General features: G+C 47.4%; 1 protein-coding gene across 1 annotated transcript in view; it reads right to left on the reverse strand.

Annotated features, from left to right (window-relative positions):
* Positions 1–9,226: 9,226 nt before the first annotated feature.
* Positions 9,227–22,195, reverse strand: part of adam23a (ADAM metallopeptidase domain 23a) — a 154,650-nt gene continuing 141,681 nt past the window's right edge. Inside the window, exons 24-25 of the mRNA XM_060828093.1 lie at positions 21,802–21,913; positions 9,227–9,321 (exon numbers count right to left, since the gene is read on the reverse strand). Of these exons, the coding sequence (XP_060684076.1) occupies positions 9,227–9,321; positions 21,802–21,913 (207 nt within the window). The remainder of the gene's footprint in view (positions 9,322–21,801; positions 21,914–22,195) is intronic.

The raw sequence follows: 22,195 nt of genomic DNA on the forward strand, positions 1-22,195 counted from the left end.
ATAGTGGGTCACACGGTGGGATAGTGGGTAACACGGTGGGATAGTGGGTAACACGGTGGGATTGTGGGGTAACGCGGTTGGATCGTGGGTAACACGGTGGGATAGTGGCTAACGGGGTGGGATAGCGGGTAACACCGTGGGATAGTGGGTAACACAGTGTGATAGTGGGTTACAAGGTGAGATAGTGGGTAACACGGTGGGATTGTGGGTAACACGGTGGGATAGTGGGTAACACGCTGAGATATTGGGTAACACAGTGGGATAGTGGGTCACACGGTGGGATAGTGGGTAACCCGGTGGGATAGTGGGTAACATGCTGGAATTGTGGGGAACACAGTGGGATAGTAGGTAACATGGTGAGATAGTGGGTAACGCGGTGGGACAGTGAGTGACGCGGTGAGATAGTGGGTAACACGGTGGGATAGTGGGTAACACGGTGGGATAGTGGGCTCATGGTGGAATAGTGAGTAACACAGTGGGATAGTGGGTAACACGGTGGGATACTGGGTATCTCGGTTGGATAGTGGGTAACACGGTGGGATAGTGGGAAACGCGGTGGGATAGTGGGTAACGCGGTGGGACAGTGGGTAACACGGTGGGACAGTGGGTAACACGGTTGAATAGTGGGTCACACGGTGGGATAGTGGGTAACACGGTGGGATAGTGGGTAACGCGGTGGGATAGTGGGTAACACGCTGGGATTGTGGGGAACACAGTGGGGTAGTAGGTAACACCGTGAGATAGTGGGTAACGCAGTGGGATAGTGGATAACGCGGTGAGATAGTGGGTAACACAGTGGGATAGTGCGTAACGCGGTTGGATAATGGGCCAGACGGTGGGATACTGGGTAACACAGTGGGATTGTGGGTAACACGGTGAGATATTGGGTAACACAGTGGGATAGTGGCTCTCACTGTGGGATAGTGGGTAACGCGGTGGAATAGTGCGTAACCCGGTTGGATAATGGGTCAGACGGTGGAATACTGGGTAACGCGGTGGGATAGTGGATAACGCGGTGGGATAGTGGATAACGCGGTGGGATAGTGGATTACACGGTGGGATAGTGGGTAACGCGGTTGGATACTGGGTCACGCGGTGGGATAGTGGGTAACACCGTGGGATAGTGGGTAACGTCATTGGATAATGGGTCACACGGTGGGATACTGGGTAACGCGGTGGTATACTGGGTAACAGGGTGGGATACTGGGTAACGCGGTGGGATAGTGGAAAACACAATGGGATAGTGGGTAACGTGGTGGGATAGCGGGTAACGCAGTGGGATAGTGGGTAACGAGGTGGGATAGTGGGTAACACGTTGGGATAGTGGGTAACGCGGTTGGATAGTGGGTAACACGTTGGGATAGTGGGTAACGCGGTTGGATAGCGGGTAACGCGGTGAGATTGTGGGTAACGCGGAGGGATAGTGTGTAACATGGTGGGATTGTGGGGTAACGCGGTTGGATCGTGGGTAACACGGTGGGATAGTGGCTAACGGGGTGAGATAGTGGGTAAAACAATGGGAGAGTGTGTAACACGGTGGGATAGTGGGTAACGCAGTGGGATAGTGGATAACGCGGTGGGATAGTGGGAATCGCGGTGGGATAGTGGGGTGCGCGGTGGGATAGTGGGTAACACGGTGGGATAATGGGGAATGTGGTGGGACAGTGGATAACACAGTGGGATAGTGGGTAACACGGTGGGATAGTGGGTAACACAGTGGGATAGTGGGTAACGCGGTGGGATAGTGGGTAACACGGTGGGATAGAGAGTAACACGCTGGGATTGTGGGTAATACGGTGGTATAGTGGGTAACGCGGTGGAATAGTGGGTAACACGGTGGGATAGTGGGTAACACAGTGGGATAGTGGGTAACGCGGTGGGATAGTGGGTAACACGCTGGGATAGAGAGTAACACGCTGGGATAGTGGGTCACACGGTGAGATAGTGGGTAACACGGTGGGATAGTGGGTAACGCGGCGTGATAGTGGGTAACACGGTGGGATTGTGGATAACACGGTGGTATAGTGGGTAACACGCTGGGATAGAGAGTAACACGCTGGGATTGTGGGTCACACGGTGAGATAGTGGGTAACACGGTGGGATAGTGGGTAACGCGGTGGGATAGTGGGTAACAAGGTGAGATAGTGGGTAACACGGTGGGATAGTGGGTAACACGGTGGGATAGTGGGTAACAAGGTGAGATAGTGGGTAACACGGTGGTATAGTGGGTAATGCGGTGAGATAGTGGGTAACAAGGTGAGATAGTGGGTAAAACAGTGGGATAGTGGGTAAAACAGTGGGATAGTGTGTAACTCGGTGTGATAGTGGGTAACGCGGTGTGATAGTGGGTAACGCGTTGGGATATTGGGTAACACGGTGGGATAGTGAGTAACGCAGTTGGATAGTGGGTAACACGCTGGGATAGTGGGTTAGAAGGTGAGATAGTTGATAACACGGTGGGATAGTGAGTAACACGGAGGGATTTTGGGTAACACGGTGGGATAGTGGGTCACACGGTGGGATAGTGGGTAACGCGGTGGGATAGTGGGTAACACGCTGGGATTGTGGGGAACACAGTGGGGTAGTAGGTAACATGGTGAGATAGTGGGTAATGTGGTGGGATAGTGGATAACGCGGTGAGATAGTGGGTAACTCGGTGGGATAGTGCATAACGCGGTTGGATAATGTGCCAGACGGTGGGATATGGGTAACGCGGTGGGATAGTGGATAATGTGGTGGGATAGTGGGTAACACAGTGGGATACTGAGTAACACAGTGGATTAGTGGGTCACACGGTGAGATAGTGGGTAACGCTGTAGGAGCGTGGGTAACGCGGTGGGATAGTGGGTATCGCGGTGGGATAGTGGGTAAAACAGTGGGATAGTGGGTAACACGGTCTGATAGTGGGTAACGCGTTGGGATATTGGGTAACACGGTGGGATAGTGAGTAACGCGGTTGGATACTGCGTAACACGGAGGGATAGTGGGTCACACGGTGGGATAGTGGGTAACACGGTGGGATAGTGGGTAACACGGTGGGATTGTGGGGTAACGCGGTTGGATCGTGGGTAACACGGTGGGATAGTGGCTAACGGGGTGGGATAGCGGGTAACACGGTGGGATAGTGGGTTACAAGGTGAGATAGTGGGTAACACGGTGGGATTGTGGGTAACACGGTGGGATTGTGGGTAACACGGTGGTATAGTGGGTAACAAGGTGAGATCATGCGTAATGCGGTGAGATATTGGGTAATGCGGTTGGATACTGAAAAACACGAAGGGATAGTGGGTCACACGGTGGGATAGTGGGTAACACCGTGGGATAGTGGGTAACACCGTGGGATAGTGGGTAATGCGATTGGATACTGAAAAACACGAAGGGATAGTGAGTCACACGGTGGGATAGTGGGTAACGCGATGGGATAGTGGGTAACACAGTGGGACAGTGGGTAACACGGTGAGATATTGGGAAACACAGTGGGATAGTGGGTCACACGGTGGGATAGTGGGTAACGCGGTGGGATAGTGGGTAACACGCTGAGATATTGAGTAACACAGTGGGATAGTGGGTCACACGGTGGGATAGTGGGTAACCCGGTGGGATAGTGGGTAACACGCTGGAATTGTGGGGAACACAGTGGGATAGTAGGTAACATGGTGAGATAGTGGGTAACGCGGTGGGACAGTGAGTGACGCGGTGAGATAGTGGGTAACACGGTGGGATAGTGGGTAACACGGTGGGATAGTGGGCTCATGGTGGAATAGTGAGTAACACAGTGGGATAGTGGGTAACACGGTGGGATACTGGGTATCTCGGTTGGATAGTGGGTAACACGGTGGGATAGTGGATAACGCGGTGAGATAGTGGGTAACACAGTGGGATAGTGCGTAACGCGGTTGGATAATGGGCCAGACGGTGGGATACTGGGTAACACAGTGGGATTGTGGGTAACACGGTGAGATATTGGGTAACACAGTGGGATAGTGGGTCACACGGTGGGATAGTGGGTAACGCGGTGGAATAGAGCGGAACGCGGTTGGGTAATGGGCCAGACGGTGGGATAGTGAGTAACACAGTGGGATAGTGGGTAACACGGTGGGATACTGGGTATCGCGGTTGGATCGTGGGTAACACGCTGGGATAGTGGGTCACACGGTGGGATAGTGGGTAACGTGGTGGGATCGTGGGTAACACGGTGGGACAGTGGGTAACACAGTGGGATAGTGGATAATGTGGTGGGATAGTGGGTAACACGGTGGGATAGTGGGTAGCATTGGTGCCTCACAGCTTTGATTCCTCCCTTGGGCAGCTTTCTGCCTGCATCTCTGTCGTTTTTACCCACGTGTCTCCCACAGTCCACAGATGTTTAAGTTTGGTGGATTGGCCATCCCAAATTGGCCACAGCGTGGATAGAAAGTGTGTTATCCGTGGGGAATGCAGGCAGACCTGGCGGGATGCTGGTGGTGTGCTCAATGGGCCCAATGGCCTACTGTAGGGATTCCCTGATTCTATGTAATTCAGATGATGGTCATAGAGTCACAGAGATGTACAGCATGGAAACAGACCCTTCGGTCCAACCCTCACTGCCAACCAGATATCCCAACCCAATCTCGTCCCACCTGCCAACACCTGGCTCTTATCCCTTCAAACCCTTCCTATCCATATCCCATCCAAATGCCTCTTAAATGTTGCAATTGTACCAGCCTCCACCACATCCTCTGGCAGCTCATTCCATACACGTACCACCCTCTGTGTGAAAAGGTTGTCCCTTAGGTATTTTTTATATCTTTCCCCTCTCACCCTAAACCTATGCCCTCTAGTTCTGGACTCCCTGACCACAGGGAAACGACTTTGTCTATTTACCCTATCCATGCCCCTCATAATTCTGTAAACCTCTATAAGGTCACCCCTCAGGCTCCGACGCTCCAGGCAAAACAGCCCCAGCCTGTTCAGCCTCTCCCTGTAGCTCAAATCCTCCAACCCTGGCAACATCCTTGTAAATCTTTTCTGAACCCTTTCAAGTTTCACAACATCTTTCCAATAGGAAGGAGACCAGAATTGTACACAATATTCCAACAGTGGCCTAACCAATGTCCTGTACAGCTGCAACATGACCTCCCGACTCCTGTACTCAATACTCTGACCAATAAAGGAAAGCATACCAAATGCCTTCTTCACTATCCTATCTACCTGCGACTCCACTTTCAAGGAGCTATGAACCTGCAGTCCAAGGTCTCTTTGTTCAGCAACAATCCCTAGGACCTTACCATTAAGTGTATAAATCCTGCTAAGATTTGCTTTCCCAAAATGCAGCACCTCGCATTTATCTGAATTAAACTCCATCTGCCACGTCTCTGGTATGACAGCAGTGGTCAGCATAGCAACTCATAACTGCACATCGAGAGCACAACTCAAGAACCAGGCTTGGCTAAATGTTCGAGTTGTGGCATACTATCAGTGCTCCCATCCAGTGCTGGCCGCTCGGGGGCCGAAGACAGACATCAGGAGGATCCCAGCCTCGAAGCAGACCCCAGTGAGTCATGGGGAACCCTGCACATTCCCTGCCTTGCACAGAGGCAACGGTAAGGTAACATCACATCGGTGTGCAGGATCGAAACCCAGAATGGAAAAGGATGGGTTCGGAAAACCGTGCCAAAGCTGAACGGCAAGGCCGTGGCAAAAGGTCAACTGGCCGTGGCATATAGTGCTCACAAAAAGCACAGAATCATCAGAGTCATGTTGGGCATGAGGCTTTGAAATCAGAGGTTCAGTGATCCAGTCTGTCCTTCCTGAGAACTGATACAATGATGAAAGAGACAGAATTTGCAACACAGGAACAAGCCAATCAGCCCCACTGGCCTCTGCTAGCATTTATCACAGAACCCCGCCAGTGTGGAAGCAGAGCATTTAACCCATCAAGTCCACACCACCCCCATCCCCCCCCAAATGCAACCCACCCAGACCTGCCCCCCGCATTCCCATGAATAACCCACCTAGCCTACACATCCCTGCACACGATGGGCTATATAGCACGACCATTCCACTTAACCTGCACATCTTTGGAATACAGGAGGAGACTGAAGCACCCGGAAGTAACTCACGCAGTATTGGGGAGAATGTGCAAACTCCACACAGTCACCTGAGAGTGTGGAGAGTCGAACCCGGGTCCCTGGCACTGTGAGGCCGCAGTGCTAACCATGCGCTGCCCAGTGCTCCTCACAAGCCCCTTCCCACCCTATCTAACTCTGTCAGCATATCCTTCTGTACTGCATGTTTTACCTTGTGTATGTATCTCGTTCTCTCTCATGCAATGAGCTGCTCATTTTGAGTACTTCCTGTGCTCACAGGCTCCACAGTCTTGTCTGGATGGAGACATTTCCTCTGAATTCCCTATGGAACTTGGGCCAGTGACTAGCCTAGGTCCTCCACACACGAGAAAGCATTTTCTCTGCATCTTCCACAGTAAAAATGTTTGTAATCTTCAAGACCTCTGTCAGACCACTCCTTGCTCTTTCCTTTATTGGACAGAAAGCCTATTCAGCTTCTTCCATTTATCCTGACGTATGTACTGGGTATCAACTTTGTAAATCTCCCCCTGCATCTCCAAATCCTTCTCATGAAGGATGCACATTAATTGCAAACTGACACTGCAAAGGGCACGCCAATGTATTTGGTCTTGCGCACAAAACACTAAAATGGTTTCCACTGACTGGTATGATATCAAAAACAGGAACTGACGAAGAAAATCAGCCAGGCTCCATGGGGGGGGATTCAAATGAAATGGAACAGTTTTCACGGGAAGCAGTGAGAAATAAGAATCAAGGGACAGAATCAGATTGGGTTTGTTTCGGTGGCGTTGACAATGCAAAAGGGTGGACTAGAGCTACAGAACAGTTCACAGGTCAGGCTGCAAAGCCCCAAGGACGTGACTGCTGTTGTCCAGGTTGCACGGTTAACACTCAAGTGGTCTGAAGGGATTGACACTCCCGATAAACACGGTCACCTGCCTCATCTTGGAATACCATGGGAAACTATCCTACACACCACCCACACAGCCGTCTTGGCAGCTGAAAGGCTGTCCACCTCACTGCAAATTTTGGGAGGCAAAGCAAGTGGCTAAAGGCCAAAGCAGCATTATTAGCCTTTCTGAACTTCCCGCGCTCTGTAAAGGCGCTGCACCTCAATATTGATAAAGCAAACCCTTCACAGCCCACCTCCCGATCGTCTGAAGCAGTAAACAAGGGAGTTACTATGTTAAAAAAAAACCGAAAGAACTGCGGATGCTGGAAATCAGCAACAAAAACAGAAATTGCTGGATAAAGCTCAGCAGGTCCGTGGAGAGACAACGGAGATAACTAAAGGTTCTGGGGAAGGGTCACCGGATCCGAAACGGTAACTCTGATTTCTCTCCACAGATGCTGCCAGACCTGCTGAGCTTTTCCAGCAATTTCTGTTTTAGTCTATGCTTTACTAGTCTCTAGCTTCTCTGTCAGAATCTACTGGCCTTGCTGGGGGTCTGTATTTTCTGCACTTTTTTTTATGTAATTGGACTGTCTTATATATACACAAATGCCATTGTTACTGTTTTGTAATGATTGAAACTGAGATTTAAGGTTTGTCCTCATCTCCCTGTAAACTAGTTGAACGGCAGGGTTCGGGGCCTGGCCTTGCTGCTCCTCTCCCTTGTAAAATCGCTGTTTCTCTGTATACAGCTGTTCATGCTAACTGTTCTATAAACTGTGTATTGCTTAATAAAATATAATCAAGGGGCTGGAATTAATTGGTTCTGCATTCGCCAAACCTCACCCAACTCACCAGCCCTGGAAACAGCGTTAGCTGCCTGGGGGTGAAACCTCCGCCGGGATTACGAGCTATTCCTGAACGATGAGAGCTAAAGAAAACTGGACGTCAAGATAAGACCAGGGTATCACCGAAGGGGCCTAGCTAGAAGGACTTAGTGCACAGGATGGCTCTGAGGGGCCTGTGGTGGGGTAATGAATGACCTTGCTTTGGTGGGGCGGGGGGATACAACGGGCACGCATAGGTGGGCTATTTATTCCCTCTTGCCCAACACCACCCAATACACTAAAGGCTGCCAGTCTACCTTGGCTCAGGACCTACTTCCAAATCCTGGGTACAAGAGAAGCACAGGTAAACGAGGCCCATTGCCCTGCTCCCTGACACCCTTCCCCCCCCCCCCCCACTATAAAACAGGAAACAGGCCTGGGACAGTGCTGCAATTTGCGTGCATGCCTCAATCCCTAGGCCACCAACACTGGGAGGGAGTGGGGTGTGCAGCCCTGGAAATCAAATCGACTCCCTTTATTAATGTGAGCTTGAAGATCAAAGCCGGAAAGTCGTGACTGGCTTGCTTTGATGGAGATAGTGATTTCTTTTTCATCACTAACCATACCAATCACACCCTAAGCGAAAATCAGCTAAATTAATCACAAGGCGTTCAGAACCATAATAACCACCAGTGAAGGCAGTACATCTTCTAAGGAAAGGGATATTATCAGAATACGAGCCCCTACCCGATTCCCTCTTCCTCAAGCCTTACTTTTGCGTGTGGCCACTGCATTAAGGGGTGGAAGACCGAAGGAACATTGAGCTACAACTTTGGAAAGGCTAGGAGAGTGCCACCTGATTGGGAAATCACCGGAATACAGACGGAAGCACTCGAGACAAATCGCGCGTTGATCCAGCTCCAAATATCCTCTCCCAACAGGTCTCTCCCAACCCATCTAAGTCCAGCGGTATCATGGCAAATTGTAATCCAACCAACCAACCCTGCCTCCTTCCCACTGCTGACAATGGACCAGCACATCAACACTTTGCACATGTGCTGCTCGTGCAAAGCACTCTGGGATATCAGAAAATGACACAAATTTTTAAAAAATATATATATATATATAATATAAAAATATACTTTATAAAACATGCACTTCAAGCTTTGAGCTAGGCCAGTCCAAATTGTCTGTGGTTCTGCTGCAGACTGACAGGATGCGGAAAGAACATTTCTCCCTTATGGCCGGAATCATTTTTGTCACAGAGAGAAATGGGGAATAAAAGGCGGCACATTTTTCAACGCTGCCCCTTCAGGTTAAGCGGTGGTCTTTCAGCCAGAATTATGAATTTTGTTGGGTCTTGTAGCAGGACCTCGAAACTTGGTGTTGTAAGCAGAGAGTAGTGCCACAGCTATTGAAGATAAGACATGCGACATTGCTTACTTAAAGCCCCATCCTGTCCCCCCAAGGACAATAGCAGCCACCAGGATGGCGCCTGCGATGGACCCTATTATAAGATTGGTTGCACTAGGACCTGTGACAAAGGATCATGGGAAGAAACAGCGTCAGAACCAATCACCAAGGTCGCACTTGAGGGAAAACAATTTTTATTCATGCTAATTAGAAATTAGTGAATAACAAACTTTCATCACTTCATTACTAAAAGACTACACCATGCAAAAAAAAAGGAATTGTTAAGTAAATGAAAACACCAAGGCCTCTCTCTAAAGGAAGACAAGTTCGGACAATTAGGCGTGTGGTAAGTTCTGAGATGAATGCGGTGTTTAGCTATGGTGCCCAAAGACAGCTGTACAACTGTGGATATGTGGTGCCAAATCAATTCTGGTATTTTCTACAGGGTAAGGAGGAATAGAAAGGAGAGAGAGAGAGAGAGCAAGGGAATGACAGAGTGGAGATGGGAGATGGGGAGATTGAGAGAGAGAAGAGGAGGGAACAAAAAAGGCCAAGGAGAAGGGAGGAGACTGGGGTAACAGGAGGAGAAGCAAGAGGCCAACCTCTTTATACTCCAATTCAATACTTCAACAGGTTAGGACGGTGCTTAATTTTCATTCTTGAAGGTTTGCTTCTTGTTGAAGGTTTAACGTGTACTAACTACCCGAGCAGGTTTTGTACCAACTCAACTAAGTAGCATTTCTTTTAAAAGGGTGTTCATCAGTTCACCATTAACGTGGAGTCAATAATAAATGAAAATATTTGTTAAAAGAGCTAAAGCCTGGAGGATCCACGTGCTAACAATGTTGGAGTGTACACAATCACAGGCCCGGTGCAGGTAAACCTCTCCAAGTACTGATTCACCGGTACCACAATGCCCTCAGAACTGGAGGCACAGATCCTTAAGTAAAGACAGGGACCTACTTCCACACATGTCCTGACCCGGTGTGACAATCTATCCCTGGCAACTAACTAGCTGGGAAGAGCACTCTTTCGAACAAATCTAAAATCGCAAACACAGTTGCCACCATGACCATTCTGTAGCCCTCAGAGGTCATTTGCAAGTGCAGGAGGTTTGGCCAATATTTACGTTTGGGATCAGTTTGCAAGGTGCTACAAACCCATTGGAAGTGTCGCCATTTCGACAGGAACAACTGCTGTAGGGCTGGGCTAGTGTTTCCCTTTGGCAGTAATTTCAGCTGGGCCTGACTGTGCCCAGTTGGCGATGACATTCCTCTCAGCCGCCATCAGCTGACAGAATTAACGAGAAGCAAATCGAATCAAGTCAGCAGGTTACCAACCCCATCTTGCTCTCCAAGTTTATTTCTCTGTTCTGCTGTCTTTGTAAGATTGAGTGCCAACTGGTGCCAAAAGAGCAGGCATCTTTTGTGGAGGTGCCAACCCCACTCCGATGCAACTTCTGTATCCAGTGGTCACACGGCAGTTCCAACTGAGAGGGCAGACAGCAAGTTGGATTTGAACCCAGATCAAAAAGCATGTTGAAAGGCTCTGTGCCCTCAATTCATCCAATTTCCGTGTGCAGACACTGCCCGTGTGATTTGAAGGAGGTCATCTGGATAATTGCAATGTTTCAGATCAAATTTGGGGCACCCTATTTGTATTGACTCTGTGTTTGCTATGCCTCCTTGACATTGCAGCTAGCTACTTGACTCAAGCTTAAGAGAGGGTTTGAAATCCATGACCTTTTAAACACGAGACTCAACCCTGTCAAACAGGCTTCAACGAAGGGCCGGACCTGGCTGTTAAGAAACTTGTTAGGCCTTCACCATTTAAAAGCAGAATGAAGAGAAACTTCCAGTATGCAACGTCTCTGCTCTGGTATTTTGTTTTTTGCATCTTTTCCCCAATTCTTTTCTCTCTCATGCCCCACATGTCCCAGAAAGGAGAGGGTTTCAACACTACATGAGCAAAACCACAGAACACAGACACGGTCAAATCACATGACGCAGAAATACAGTCGACCACACTGAACACAAAGCCAATAAGACGACACACAGAAAGGCCTCAGATGCATACATATACCTCACACACTGGCACCAATACCAAAACTCTGAGACCGAGAAGGATGCTTACTCTATTCCCCACCCTGTTCCTCCAAATATCACCCCCAGAGCCAGAATGGTCCCTGCCACTGCACCTATTAGCCTGTTAGTGGCCAAGCTCACTGTATAGAGGGAAAAATAAAGTATACTTTAAAGCAACACGGTCAACAGATAAACTCCATACAGACAAGCCAAAAGTAAAAGCTGCATTTTCTTTAAAACAAAACTGCTTTCTCGCTTTGAAACACAATTTGTGTTTTTTTTTCTTTTCCTTAATGTAGATTATTCCCAAAAAAGTAATACTAACCTCATTAGAAAGAAAATTAACTAACTCAGTATGACTCGCGTGTAATTAACTGGGCTCCCCAAGAAAGCTTTCCTCCTGCTGGATTTTTTTTTAAGAAAATGCTGTACAGAAAGAAAGCATTTTACAGAGACAGATCCGCAGCTTAAACTTCTTCCGCTGCACTTTGATGTACCATTCCAAGTGACAAATTCACAGAAAGAAATTTGACTCAGGCGTGCTTGCGACTGGCTGTTGTAACTCTAGGCTAGAGGAGAGTCCGAGCATAGCTGAGCCCAGGCGAACGTGAAAAGCGAACAGGCAGCACATAAAAGCCACTTTGGAGGGAGAGGAACGAAAAAAAAAAACAAAATGACCGGTGGTGTCTCTGATTTCCCCTGATCAAACCTGGAAGCTTCACAGAAACAACTGGAAATGCACTTAGGAAAGAAAAATATAAACTGATTGAAGCTCAGTGTTTCAAAGAATGACATTCAGTGATTTTCCTTCCCCCTCCATTTTGCTCTCAAAAACCTCACCAAGCTCAACTCAGTCTCCAGAGTAACTCAGTAAAACCCAATAAGCTGACAACTTTTGGCGTGAATCTCCTTGTCCCATTTTCAAGTGGCTCGCGGGTTGTGTCAAACTTGGGACCGAGGCCTTTTATGTTATTTGGTGTACTCCCAGTTTCCCACTGCTCTGACCTGTCAATGTAGCTCAAACACATAATTTGGATGGCTTCAACCTCAAGACAGCTTCACCACCCCACCCCACCCCACCCCACCCCCCCACCACCCCGCCCCCAACCCAAACAACGATGTTTCAAAATCATTAAAAAGTAATCATCTCCACAAAGCAACCAGACTGTCGCCTAAGCCCACTTGCTCCACCCATGTCTTGCAGGGGAAGGGAATCTGCCATCTTGGCTAGACGTGACTCCAGACCCACGACAATGTGGCTGGCTGTTAGCTGCCCTCTGGAGAGGCCCAGCAAGTCACTCATTTTTTTTCAAAAGAAAACATCCACTATCAGGGTTTAGGGCAATTAGGGACAGGGCGATAATCCATCAGTGCACCCTGGCATCACGCTCACGTTCCCGAGCACAGTGTGTGACAGTTGGCAAAAGGACAACTTAGCCCCTAGGGTGGTGGGGATACTGAGTAGCTTCAGGGATTGTCCTCTGCTCTCAGAACACCTTCACCATGTGATGATGTCCAGCTGCTCAGTTACATCTCACATTGTAATATAAGTGGGATCAACCCACTGCAGGGAGGGGCTTTCTGCCTGACTGATGTCCAGAGAGGAAGTTAAAGGTCACTTCTTAATATTGTCATTCCCTCCTGCTGAGCCAACTTCTGCTGGAAAGCTAGGAAGGTCAGCTACCCTTTAGCAGAACAAGAGGACTTTAGCTAAGAAAGGTTCAGCTTCCTCCATACAAGATGCTTTCCACCCAAGATTCAACTCTTCCAAGGATACATCTGCCCAACGCAAATGGTAACTCATCAGGGCAATGATTTAATTGACAACTCTGTCAAGTTAAAAACTTGATAGGAATGAGAAGTCTTTCTGATAAAAATGAAATCCAGCCAACTGAGTGGGGTAGTGTTGGAATAAAAGCAGATGCTTAATCTTTCAAAGTGAGAGCCAGGTATAAAAAGATTTGGGTAAGGTTTTTGGTGGTTGAGTGAGAATTTCCCTTCAAGAACAGTGAATTTTCAGTGTCGCTGTATCCAATTGGTTCATTATTTTTAATTATGGGCCTCATTTTTACTGTCAAGAGATGAACAAGTGGCACCAACTGTTTATGAGACTTATATTTGCCCGAGACCTTTACAGAAAACCTGAGTGCTCAGAACACGTCAATGTGTATCTCCTTAACAAATCAGATTGAAGAGTCATTACTGAGCAGCACAGAGTTCAAACCAGGAAATCTCAGTTGGAATAGCTCGTGTAATGTCAAACCATTTGGAGAAAGAGAAGAAAAAAAAACAGGTTGGATTATGGAGGAGAGAGATAAAAGAGAGACAGAAAAAAAAGTTGGACTTTTAATGACTTCCAATCATAATTGAAAGCTGAAGGAATGATACTCCACACTTGTAGAAGTTAGCTTTCAGTCTCAGTGAGTGATTAAGACTTATCATGGTGTTAAAAGGGTACCTCGATCGGAAATGACATGATCTTTTCACATAAATCACAAGGCATCTCAGTGGGAAATATCCTGATTTCCACATGTCTGCTCACTTACAGGTTGCTATCCAGATTTAAGTTAGGGAGGGTTCAGAACAGATTTCCAGGATGTTGCTGGGCATGGAAGTTTTGAGTTATAAAGAAAGGCTGGAATGTTTTTCACTGGAGCATAGGAGGTTGAGACAATGACCTTATAGTTTTATGAAATCATGAGGGATATAGACAGGGTTAATGGTTGGTGTCTTCTCCCTAGAATGGGGGATTTCAAGACTAGGGGGCACATTTTTAAGGTGATAGGAGGGAGATTTTAAAAAAAGCCATGAGGGGCACATTTTTTAAACACAGGGTGATTCGCATATGGAATGACCTTCCTGAGGAAGTGGTGGATGCAGGTACAGTTTGAAAGACCCTTCAGTAAGTGCCTGAATAGGAAAGGTTCAGAGGGATAGGGCCAGGAGCAGGCAGGTGGAACTAGTTTAGTTTGGGATTATGGTCAGCACAGACTGGCTGGACCGAAGGGTCTGTTTCCATGCTGTATGACTCTATAAGTTCCTTAAGCAGACAGATCGAAGGATTACAAAATTAGCAGTTTTAAAGACTGTGATACAAGTATAAATTGGAGTGAGTGACTTCAATCTCAAAGCAGATAAGGAAGTAAAAACGATTGGATTGAGAGGGAGAGAGGGGTCAGATGGAAAGGTAATTTTAAAAGCATTTTTAAAAATCTCCAACAGCAGTTAATATCTGATGGCTTTGAATGCGAGTGATTCAGAGGCAATAATCAACATTTGCTGCAGTTAAAAGCATACTTAGATTTTGTCCATTTCACATTTAACTCTGTGTTAAATTTAATTCATGTCTGCTATGCAAATGCAGAATGTCATTGCATTAATTTAGTGCTAACGGTGTAGCACACAATGAAGTGGCATTTTCATGAAGTGACTGGCCAGTACTATTTCATGTTGCCACTCAGAAAGACACCTAGACCTTGCCTGATGTTGCTGTGTCATCTCAGTGTTTTTGCATTGATAGTAGAGTCACATACATTAGGGACATTTAACCGACTCTTGGACAGGCAAATGGACGATAGTAAAATGAAGGTTATGTAGGTTAGTTTGATCTTAGAGTAGGATAAAGGATCAGCACAACATCGAGGGCAGAAGGGCCTGTACTGTGCTGTACCATCCCATGTAAGTAATGGTAAAGACAGTTAACTTCACCATTATTCCTGGTGCAAAGTTAAACCCAGCAGTTCCCATTGTATGCTCAATTCTGATAAAAATTAATTAATGAAATAATCTTGAAATCTGTTTATTTTGTGTAATATCTATTCAAATTGGAAGTAAAAACCATCCTTTCCCAAATAGCAGAGGTGTCAGAAAACAGCCACAGAGCTTCCTTGAAAATTCCAATGGAAGAATGCCAATAACAGGACTGATATTCCTATACCTTTACCACAGGTAAATGTTCTTACACCATAGCATCTTGCAAAAAGGATCGATGGGTCCAAAGTTTAAACCTTAGAGGCTTTCCAATACAAAGATACAGCTGCATCCAGGTGTGTGTCCCAATCAACAATACCCACACCCCATGAGTAATTGAGAATTGATTATCAATGTGTTTCCTGTGTCCGTGCAGAAATTCAGTGCTGATGGTCTCGATACACTTTCGAAATGTGTGTGCGTATGTGTGTGAGAGAGAGAATGTGTGTATGTGCATGCGCACTTGTGTTTGTACATATGCATATGTGAGGGGGGTGTGTGTGTGTGTGTGTGAATGTGACTGTATGTGTGTGCGCACGCTTGTATATGTATGAATCTGTCTGTATATGTGTGAGATTAGATTCCCTACAGTGTGGAAACAGGCTCTTTGGTCCAACAAGTCCACACCAACCCAGACCCATTTCACTCTGACTAATACACACAACTTAGCATGGCCCATTCACCTGACCTGCACCTGCGGCAGGAAACCGGAGAATGTGCAAACTCCACACAATCTCCCGAGGCTGGAATCGAACCTGGGACCCTGGTGCTGTGAGGCAGCAGTTCTAACCACTGAGCCACCGTGCCACCACCGTGAGCATGTGTGAATGTGACTGTGTGTGTTTATAGTGTATGAGTATGTGAGTGTGAGTGCGTGTGTGCAGGCGCATTTATATGTGTGTGAGAGAGCTAGTGTATGGTGTGTGTGTGTGTGTGTGTGTGTGTGTGTGTGCGCGCGCATGCTAGGCTCACTTTAGATAACTGACAGTAAAGTTCAAATGTAGAGAAGCACCCATTAGTGTTATCCTGGCTTAAGGCATTGAGATACTTTATTTTACTGGGATGTTGGTGTCACTTGCTCATCTAGCAACTGTTGCCCATCCCTACATTATAGAGAGCAGTTAAGAATCAACCACACTATTGTGGGTTTCAAGTCATGTGAAAGCCAAACCAGATAAGGGTGGCAGATTTCCATCCCTAAGGGTATATATGAATCAAAAGGAATTTTCACGCTCAACGAGACTGTCATGTTCACCAGATTAGGGTGAGAGCCCACATTAGTTAATTGACCTTAAGTTCCCTGGGGATCTGAACCCATGGTCCCAGAGAACGAGCCTGAGACAGTGGATTATTAGTCCAGCGATGCTGCCACTAGGCAATGACTTCCCTTCCTATGTCCTACTCCCCCATCCACAGTGCCACCCAAACTCTGCCCACACTGGGATGCTGGAGAAATAAAACAGCGCAAAAGCCCTATCACTCATGGTGCCAATCAGAAGTCTGCCCCTGAAACTTCTGATACGCCAGGAACATAGCAGTGTTGAACCAAACTTATTTACAGCGACCTGTCCCTTTCTCCCTCTCTCTGATCCAGCCCACCTTGGGAGGGAGCATTGCTCACAGGTCTGGCTCCTCTCCTGAGATTTCCTTAGATGTAGCCTCTCCTCTGGTCTGCAAACTCCACACAAATGTCAAAACTAAGAGCAGGAGTAGGCTATTTTGTCGCGGAACTTGGTTTACTATTAACATGACTGTGGCTGATCATCCAACATAGTCCATGTTCCCGCAAGTGAAGAGTTCTTTGTGCAGGTGACAAAATTTCAATGAGAAACAAAAATAGAAGCTGCTGGAGGTCAGGCAGCAACTTTGGAGAGAAATCAGAGTTCATGTTTCAGGTCCGGTGACCCTTGCCCAGCACTGATGGTAGCGAGGAAAATGTTGGTTTTTATGCAGACGATAGGGTGGGGGAGGGGTAAGGTGTAAATGATAGGTAAGGATTGAGCCCAAAGAGAGAGAACAGTTGGACAGACAAACATGTGGATAATGATCTGGTTAGGAAGGTGAATAACTGTTAGTGGAGACTGTTAGTGACTTACAATAGGTAGCGTGTAATGACAGACTGTGTGATAACAGGCCCTGGTTTGTGTGGTAGGGGACTAGGACGTGGGAGTGTTCAAGTCGTAAAATTATTGAACTCAATATTGAGTCCGGAGGGCCGCAGGGTCCCCAGACAGAAAACGGGGTGTTGTTCTTCCAGCTTGCGCTGAGCTTCACTTGAGCACTGCAGCAAGCCTGAGACAGAAATGTTGGGCCAGGGAACAGGGTGGGGTGTTAAAGTGGCAGGCAACTGGAAGCTCAGGGTCTCTTCTGGGAACAGAATGGTAATGTTGTGCAAAACGGTCACCCAGTCTACATCTCTCACCCTGGAGGCTCCCTGCCTCCAGTCCTGATGAAGAGCTTTTGCCCAAAATGTTGATTTTCCCGCTCCTCAGATGCTGCCTGACCTGCTGTGCTTTTCCAGCACCGCTCTAATCTAGACAGTGGGTGGGGATGGCTCAGGGAGACGCAGACACAGAAAGTCCTGACAGCAGCCTGAAGGGGGATGGACGTGAAAAGAGATTGCAGCTCCACGGTAAAGAGGAGGCAGCTAGAGCCTGTGAACCAGAGATTCTGAAACTGACGTAAAGCCTCAGAGGAATCCTGGGTGAATGCGGGCAGGGATTGGACCGAGGAGAAAAAACTGAGTCAGATGAGTTCTGTGGGGCAGGAGCAGGCAGAAACAATGGGTCTGCCTGGGCGATCCTGTTTGTAGGTTTTGGCAAGGAGGTGCGAGGTTGGGGGACCATCCGCCTGGAGGCAGAGATCGGGGGAGAGGGGAGATCACCAGATCAAATTAGGTCAGTCACCGTGGTTGATACAATGGCCTGATGTGCCATGGTGGGGTCGTGGTGCAGGGAAGGAGAGGAGGTATCCGAGAGAGAGAGTACGCCAGACTGCAACAGTACCACCATTATCGGCAAGCTTTAGTAACAAAGTCAGGGTTGGACCCAAGTGCACGGAGGGAGTTCAGAGATAGGTTGGATTGGGTGTTGGGGCGGGGGCAGAGAAATTGAGGCGACCGATGTCACATCAACTGTTCTCAACAAACAGATCGAGTGCAGGTAAAAGGCTAGAGGGACGGGCCCAGGTGGAAGGAGGGTGTTGGTGCTGGGCGAAGGGTCTGTGGATGGGGAGAGGACTCTTGTCCAAAGAAATGGACACAGAGGCAAAGACGATGGAAGAGGAATTCAACTTCATGCCGTGCCCAAAATTCATTAAGGTGGGGGTGTAGAGGGATACAGCTCAAGCTTCAATGAGATCTGGTGGCCCATCAATATCTGAGAAATCCATTGAATCGGTCCTAACTCTATTTGATGAGTTCTGTGAGGACCACAGGTTGACTGTGACCTATACTTCCCACCTATCTGAATGTCAGAATATAAGTTGTGCATATCTTGTAGATTGTTTTACAAGTTCTAACTTTGTATTGTAAATGGTATTTTGTTTGAACTGTGCAATCTAGTGGCTTTGTTCATTTAGTAAGTATCTGGCATCTCAAACTTTATCTACTTAAAAAAGAAGCTCACTGGTCATTAGCTAGATATTAAATTAACTGGGTTAAAAAGGAAAGGGAAATTTAGAATGAAAAGATACAATGCAAGGTGCTTCCATATGTTGGTCCCAATTTAATTGTATATGAACAGGAAACGTTTAGATGGATATGGGCCAAGTGCTGGCAAATGGGACTAGATTAGTTTAGGATATCTGGTCAGCATGGATGAGTTGGACCGAAGGGTCTGTTTCCATGCTGCACAGCTCTATGACTCTACAGCGTCATGACTTCAGCTACATGTAAACTGAATCAACACAAAACAAGATACTCTCCAAGAGCAAAGTTATGCAATAAAGGGAATCTAGCAATATTGTAAAGAAAAAACAATGAATGGTTACGTTGGCCAAATATTAATGTTTAACCTTTGCATTCTTAGCAAAGGGGTCTTACGGCACAGTGGGTAATGTCCCTGGATCTGCACCAGAGCGTTTGGGTTTGAATCAGGACATGTTAACTAAGCAGGCTGTGTTCATAACATTGCCAAACAGGTTCATTATTAACCTGTAAATCCTTTCAACCCGCCCCCAGCCCCACACACACACACACACACACCAACCGCAGACAGTGACAGCAGGAAGAAAGCAGTTGGTACTAGACCATCACTGCAGGCTACCATGCGCATGTATCCAGCTGTAGCAGCTTGAGCTCCATGGATAGTTGGCCTGGGTAAGACTGGCTCAATTCCATTGTGGTTTGGGGCCCACCTTTCCCCAGCCACCCCCCTCCTCCTTCCCACATGCTTGAGGCTGAACTGAAGACATTGCTGAGTAAGGAGCTTTGATTCTTAAATTAACAAGATGCAGAGTGGCTCTCATTGCTTGACGAATAGGAGGGAGCACTTAGTGAGAAAATCCATTCAAGTGTGCTAGGCAACTCAAGCCAGGTTATGGAGCCATGATCACCAGCTGTAAGAATGGAATACTGTTAAATCTGATTAAATACTAAATAAAAACCAAAAGAATTGTGGATGCTGGCAGCAGCTGATTAATTTGCTTTCTGAGCTCAAAACTGATTTGAAATTCAGTGGTTAAAATCTGTAAGGTTTAATCACGCATGTTGCTGAATGTACTAGTCCTCATTGTATAGTTTTAAAAAATCAGTCACATTCTATTTTGTGAAATGAATTGATTCCGGGAGTAAATTGAATGAAATAAGGCAACAAATGCAAATGCATGGAAACTTGCGCTACCCACTATTGTAATGACCTGGCTGAGATCTGTTACATTATCTATTACATTCTGGGGCTCACTACTCTGGGCCTAGCCTTGGCATTGAACTGGATTTGTTTAGGCAAAGCAGCAGGGACTAGAGATTGCTTTTGTAGAGATCATTTTGGGTTAGGCTACAAAATAACAGACATGAAAATAAAACAGCATCTGTGAGAAGACTTTGCTTCAGTGACTACGAGATTTTAAAACCAGAAGTCTAATGTAAAGTAGCAGTGGACTTCTGTTTGATCTCAGAGGCTTCCAGTGAAAGGGCATTTGGGGATCGGTTAATCATCATTCCTTTACACAGGCTTCTCGTTGTGCTCATCAAGATGAGGGAGGTCGGCGCAGGAAGATATTCGTTTCAGGGATCCAGTGTTAAATCAATCAGCCCCTGGGTGGTCACGACACTCCCTTTTAACATGTGATAATAATGGACATTAGCCCAACCAGAGAACCGCAGCCGTGTACAGTGCCAGTGTGACCACTCACAGCCATTACCCGGGTCAACCCTCTGATGGCAACCACTGTACCAATCCAGGGATTGTATCCAATTCTATGGATATCCCCCAAGCATAATTTGGTGAGGACAATCAGTGAACATCTAGTGTGTAGGTGCCCTGACTCGCAATTTGAGGAGATGTTTGGATTTGCCCCCAGTTCAGGGTGACTATTGCACCTTGGCACCCAGTCACTACTCGGCCTTATGGCAAACAAATAGAACTGAGTCAGCAGGGGACTATCAATCCTACCACTGCTGGTGTGGGACACCATATTGCACTGCCTATCACAGCAGCTGTTATAACCGGTGCAGCAGCACAATGTAAACCTATACCTATTAGATGTGATCATGGGCAAAAACATCTTCTTCCAGTCACCTTATTATTTAATGCCCCTACCCATTGGATCCTGGTTCAATCCCCTCCAATCATTTACCTTCAATGAACCATTCTACTTCACCCTTTGTCAAGCTCGACATTCTAAACTCTCCTCACTCGCTGCCTCTACCTCTTGTGCGCTCCTTTTTGTTCACTATCCTAACTCCTATCTACCTTCCAATCTTTCTCTGTATTGGATTGCTCCTGCTATTCCTGATGGGCAACTACAATTATGCAAAGGGCGCACCTTTCCAGTCAGCTTCGAGTGAAATAAGATGCCACAGTCCATTCCATTCCCTTGCTCCTCCACACCCTGTTTGGCTGCCTCTTCCTTCAGCCCCCAACCCCTTGCTTTCCAAAGCTTCCAAAGGACCCTGCTCTTCAACTGCCTCTCCTTAGCTTTTCAGGAGGGGTTTCTAAACTCCCCCCCTCCTGGTGGCTACCAAGTGCTAAGCTCTGGGAGACACTGTAATGATGGACAGAAGTGCAATGATGGAGATATGTGAACTGCTGGGCCAAGGGAACACTGGTCTCCGTTGTGTATTTTTTCCATCCGCCAATAAATGAGACCATGGAAAGGACAGGGTTCAGGCTATCTGACTCCACCACAGACAGCTCCAGCTCTGGCACAGACGAGGGAGACGGTGGGACGGACTCCTCCTGGACCGAGAACCACGTCAGATATCCCCCTCAGCCTCCCCAGGCGACCAGACAGAGAACAACGATGGTAACACTCACCCAAGAGTCCCCCAAGGAACCAAGGTGTAAAGGCGCTAAAGGGTGAGCGAGGAGCAGACACGGAACGATGTATTAAAGGTGAGAAAAAAATGCAAAAGATGCGTGGGCAGCAACCATGCCTCCTCCAATAGCTGCCCTGCCTTCCCTGTCCTTTCAAGTTCCAATCTGTGAAAATGTCGAGTTGGAAATTCCGCGCACTACCACCACCCCCCCCCACCCCACGACAACAAGAAAAGGCAGAGGAACACCGAGAACATTGCAACAAGAGGCTGGGAGTGAAGTTAAACAAACCCTTGGGGCCTTCCGGTGGTGGCTTTGCCTCATCACGTTTGGGGTCGTACATGCTGCAGTCCGTCCCGGCCCAGGTACCCTCGCAGATGCAGGTCGCTTCATTACTGCATAGCTGCAACAGATCAGAGTCAAATCAACAGCAAATCTGTGCCCAGGACACACACACACAATCCTACCATCCACAAAGGCTCTGACCAATACTTATAGGTGCACCACAGAAAGTATCCTTCCTGGATTCGTCACAGTGTGTGGTATGCCAACTGATCTGCCCAGGACCATAAGAAACGACACAGAGTTGTGAACACAGCCCAGGCCATTATGCAAACCAGCTTTCCATCCACTGACTCGATCTATAAATTCCCATTGCCTCGGGAAAGCAGCCTCCACAATCAAA

The sequence above is a fragment of the Hemiscyllium ocellatum genome, chromosome 7 (genome assembly GCF_020745735.1).
Source record: "Hemiscyllium ocellatum isolate sHemOce1 chromosome 7, sHemOce1.pat.X.cur, whole genome shotgun sequence".
Classification (NCBI taxonomy): Eukaryota; Metazoa; Chordata; class Chondrichthyes; order Orectolobiformes; family Hemiscylliidae; genus Hemiscyllium; species Hemiscyllium ocellatum.